The 3,327-nt window shown below is 38.1% G+C and overlaps 1 protein-coding gene across 1 annotated transcript in view; it reads right to left on the minus strand.

Annotated features, from left to right (window-relative positions):
- Positions 1 to 3,327, minus strand: part of CCDC125 (coiled-coil domain containing 125) — a gene marked incomplete at its 5' end in the record, with an annotated part of 24,011 nt that overhangs the window by 14,198 nt on the left and 6,486 nt on the right. The window contains 2 exons of the mRNA XM_007949188.1: positions 641 to 815; positions 2,307 to 2,414. Of these exons, the coding sequence (XP_007947379.1) occupies positions 641 to 815; positions 2,307 to 2,414 (283 nt within the window). The remainder of the gene's footprint in view (positions 1 to 640; positions 816 to 2,306; positions 2,415 to 3,327) is intronic.

Raw genomic sequence — 3,327 nt, forward strand, 5'->3', positions numbered from 1 at the left:
TCATTGTTGCATTGCATTTGCAGCATATTATGCACAGGTCATTAAAAAAAAAAAAAAAAAAAAAAAAAAATTCTGCCCACTAAACCTGGTCTTTTTTTTCTTTGTGATTCTCTTTATTTTTCAAACACTAAACCTAGTCTTAATGGAGTCCCTGCATAGTGCAAATGGTTAAATATTCAACTACTAACCAAAAGGTGAAAAGTTCTAAGCCACTCAGAAGTGCCTTGGAAGACAGGCCCGGCCATCTACTTCTAGAAGGTCACAACCTTGAAAACGCTACAGAGCAGTTCTACTCTGCACACATGAGGTTGCCCTGAGCTGGAACTGACTCAATGGCACTAACAACAATAACAAAACTGATTTTGTTTAAATGAAATAGAATACTGAAAAAGAGATTCTCCTGTTACTTTATGGTTTTGTTGATCCCAATAGCTCATCAGCATCTGTAACACTCAGTGTCCCCATTTTCTCTACAGTTGCTAAATTTTTATATAAGTCACAACTATATGTGAGTAGTTTTAACTATATTATCTCATATAGGTGTAACCATGCCAATTAAATCAATATAATTAGTGTTGATTATAATAACCAAAAACAACTAAAAGTACACTTGATTACTGTAATTTAAATTCATAGTTACCATCCTCTTTAAGAAGTTTCCAATTTATCTGTTTTGTTGCTTTTTTACACATTTTATCCAATTGTGTCAGTCTTATTGCCTGGTCATTTTTCCTCATTAATTGTTGCTCAAATGCAATTCTGAATGCATCTGCCATTATATAAGCTTCTTCTTTACTCTTCTGCAAAAGTTCCAACTGTTTTTGAAAGAAAGTTTGGGAGGTATTAGAGGCAAAAGCAGAATCATTCTTACCTGAATGCTGAATCAGACTAGCAGTCTCCCTGCTTCCAGTCACGCTCCATGTCTAGCATAGGTCTACTGCCTACCTTAGATCCATCTCATCTACTAGACCAATTAGCACTCACCATTTCTCTGCAGCGGTAGCTGTCCCTCTGAATTAGATCACCAGGAGTTCCTTTTGCAGTGCCTGTCAACTCTCTGCTAACCCAAATCTTGGCCCTCACTATGGAAGACTGGCCTTATGTGTGTCCTGCCTAAATCCCAGGAGAAAGGCCCAGTGAGAAAGAAGAAGTATGGCAAAGGCTATTTCAGTTCCATTCTGTGCCATTCCAGACAATACCACTGAAAATAACTTGAATACCTCCTCTGAATACCTACCATTGCAGACTCTGACTCTGATCTATGTCACCTTATGCTTAAAACCATTTTTTCCCCTCAGTGAACTGCTGTTTAGCTGTTAGCTTTCCATATACTCAAACCAAAAAAAAAAAAAAAAAAACAAACTCACTGCCTTTGAGTTACATCCGACTCATAGCAACCCCTCCTTTGGTTTCCAAGGCAGTATCACTATGGAACTAGATCACCCAACATTCCTTCCGAGGAGTGGCTGGTGGGTTTGAACTGCCAGCGTTCTGGTTAGCAGTCAAATGCCTTAGGCACTATACCACCAGAGCTCCTTCTATATTCTCTGAAGACTTTAATTCAAATTTCCTATGTTCAATAAAGGTAAATGGTTTTAGAATTACAGTCCATGCACTGTATTTGTAATTCAAGCCTAATTATCATTGCAGCTACCACTTGAATAAATGCTTGACATACACATGGCACTGTGCTAAATATTCTATGAATATTTTCCCTATTTCCTGTAACATCCTTCCAAGGTAGTCATTCCCTCCTTTTCAAACTAAGACTTGAGTGGTTCGAGCCCACCCAGGGATGCCAAAATAAATAAATAATAAAATAAAACTAAGACTTGACCTGTCCAAAGTCATACAGCTAGGAAACGATGGAGCTACAATTCAAACTCAGGTTTGTCTAGCATGAAGTTATTTCCCCTATACTTAGCTGCCTTCCTGATTAAGTTTATGTTTCCATTAATCAATGTTGCTTACCCTAGTGATATTAAGAAGCATGAATGTGCCTTTTTCTTCTATTACATAGTAATTTTAGGGCCATGTACAGATATAAGAATTATGAATTTAAAAATATTAAATAAATCTTAGGTAAGCAACTGTACATAGCTTTAGATATTATGCCAAGTACTATTTGTATTTTGGAACTATGTAAACAAAATCTAATTTACAAGTTAATTCTATCATATAAAGCTACATTTAATTCCATAGACAATGATTACAAAAATAAAGTTAATTATTGCAGATACTCCCACTTATTCTACTATCAATAGAGAAACAAAACCAAAGTTTTTGCCGATTTGACAATACAATACCTCTTGCTTGAGCTGAAGGAGCAGTTGGCGAGTGGATGCCGCCATTTTGGCACAGGAACAGGGGCTCCCTCCAGGCCCATGACAAGAGCAGGCTGCCAGGACTGCAAGCTTTAAAACCAAAAGCATTACTCTCATCACTAAGTGTCACAGTGCTTTAGTGAACAAAACACAAGGGTACCTACTCACATACCCACACACTTTACTATTCAAACATCTGATCCAAAGAAACTGGAAAGGAAAAAAAAGATGGGAGAAAGAAAGCTGAGACCAGGATTGAAAGATCAAGGGTGGAATAATCACAAATGAGGAAAGACTATTATTTGGAACAAAAAATATAAAGGAATTTTTCTTTCCTTCTTTTCACTCTTCAAACCTTTAGCCTTGGTACCAGCCTCCTAGTTATGAGTCCTTAACACTTATATCCACATTTTGGATCTACTGCAACTGGGCTTTTCCCTGATAGTAGCATTCACTACTGCCAGCTCCCTCCAGGGAGAACCCCATGCTGAAAACAAGGAGTGTTTTAATGTTAATGAGGAAAACATAATCACCTCCTCCACCCCTAAAAAAGTACTCTGTAATCCTGTAATGTATTCTTACATAAATGTTGGCTGATCCACTATTTGGAATTACCTGCGGCCCTGATCTATCTACACCTGCCTATGCGTCACCATGAAGCATACATGAGTTACTCCTGGTTGTCCACTGTAGCTGGAAGAAAAGTAAGAATTTTACTTCTTTTATCCAGTTTGTCAATTAACCACAAATTAATCCACAAGCAAAGCATACTCCAATTACTACCAACACAAAGGAGGCAGTCTATGCAACAAAATGTGCCGTATCTTTCAAAGTTTCATGTGGAACTTACTATAAAATCATTGTCTGTAGCATAGTGCCTAAGGCATTTGACTGCTAACCAGAAGGTTGGCGGTTCAAATCCACCAGCCACTCCTTGGAAGGAAGGTTGGGCAATCCTACTTCCGTAGTGATACTGCCTCGGAAACCCAAGGAGGGGTCGCTA

Source organism: Orycteropus afer, unplaced genomic scaffold, assembly GCF_000298275.1.
Source record: "Orycteropus afer afer isolate SDZICR_OR568_19922 unplaced genomic scaffold, OryAfe1.0 scaffold00242, whole genome shotgun sequence".
In the NCBI taxonomy this organism is placed as follows: Eukaryota; Metazoa; Chordata; class Mammalia; order Tubulidentata; family Orycteropodidae; genus Orycteropus; species Orycteropus afer.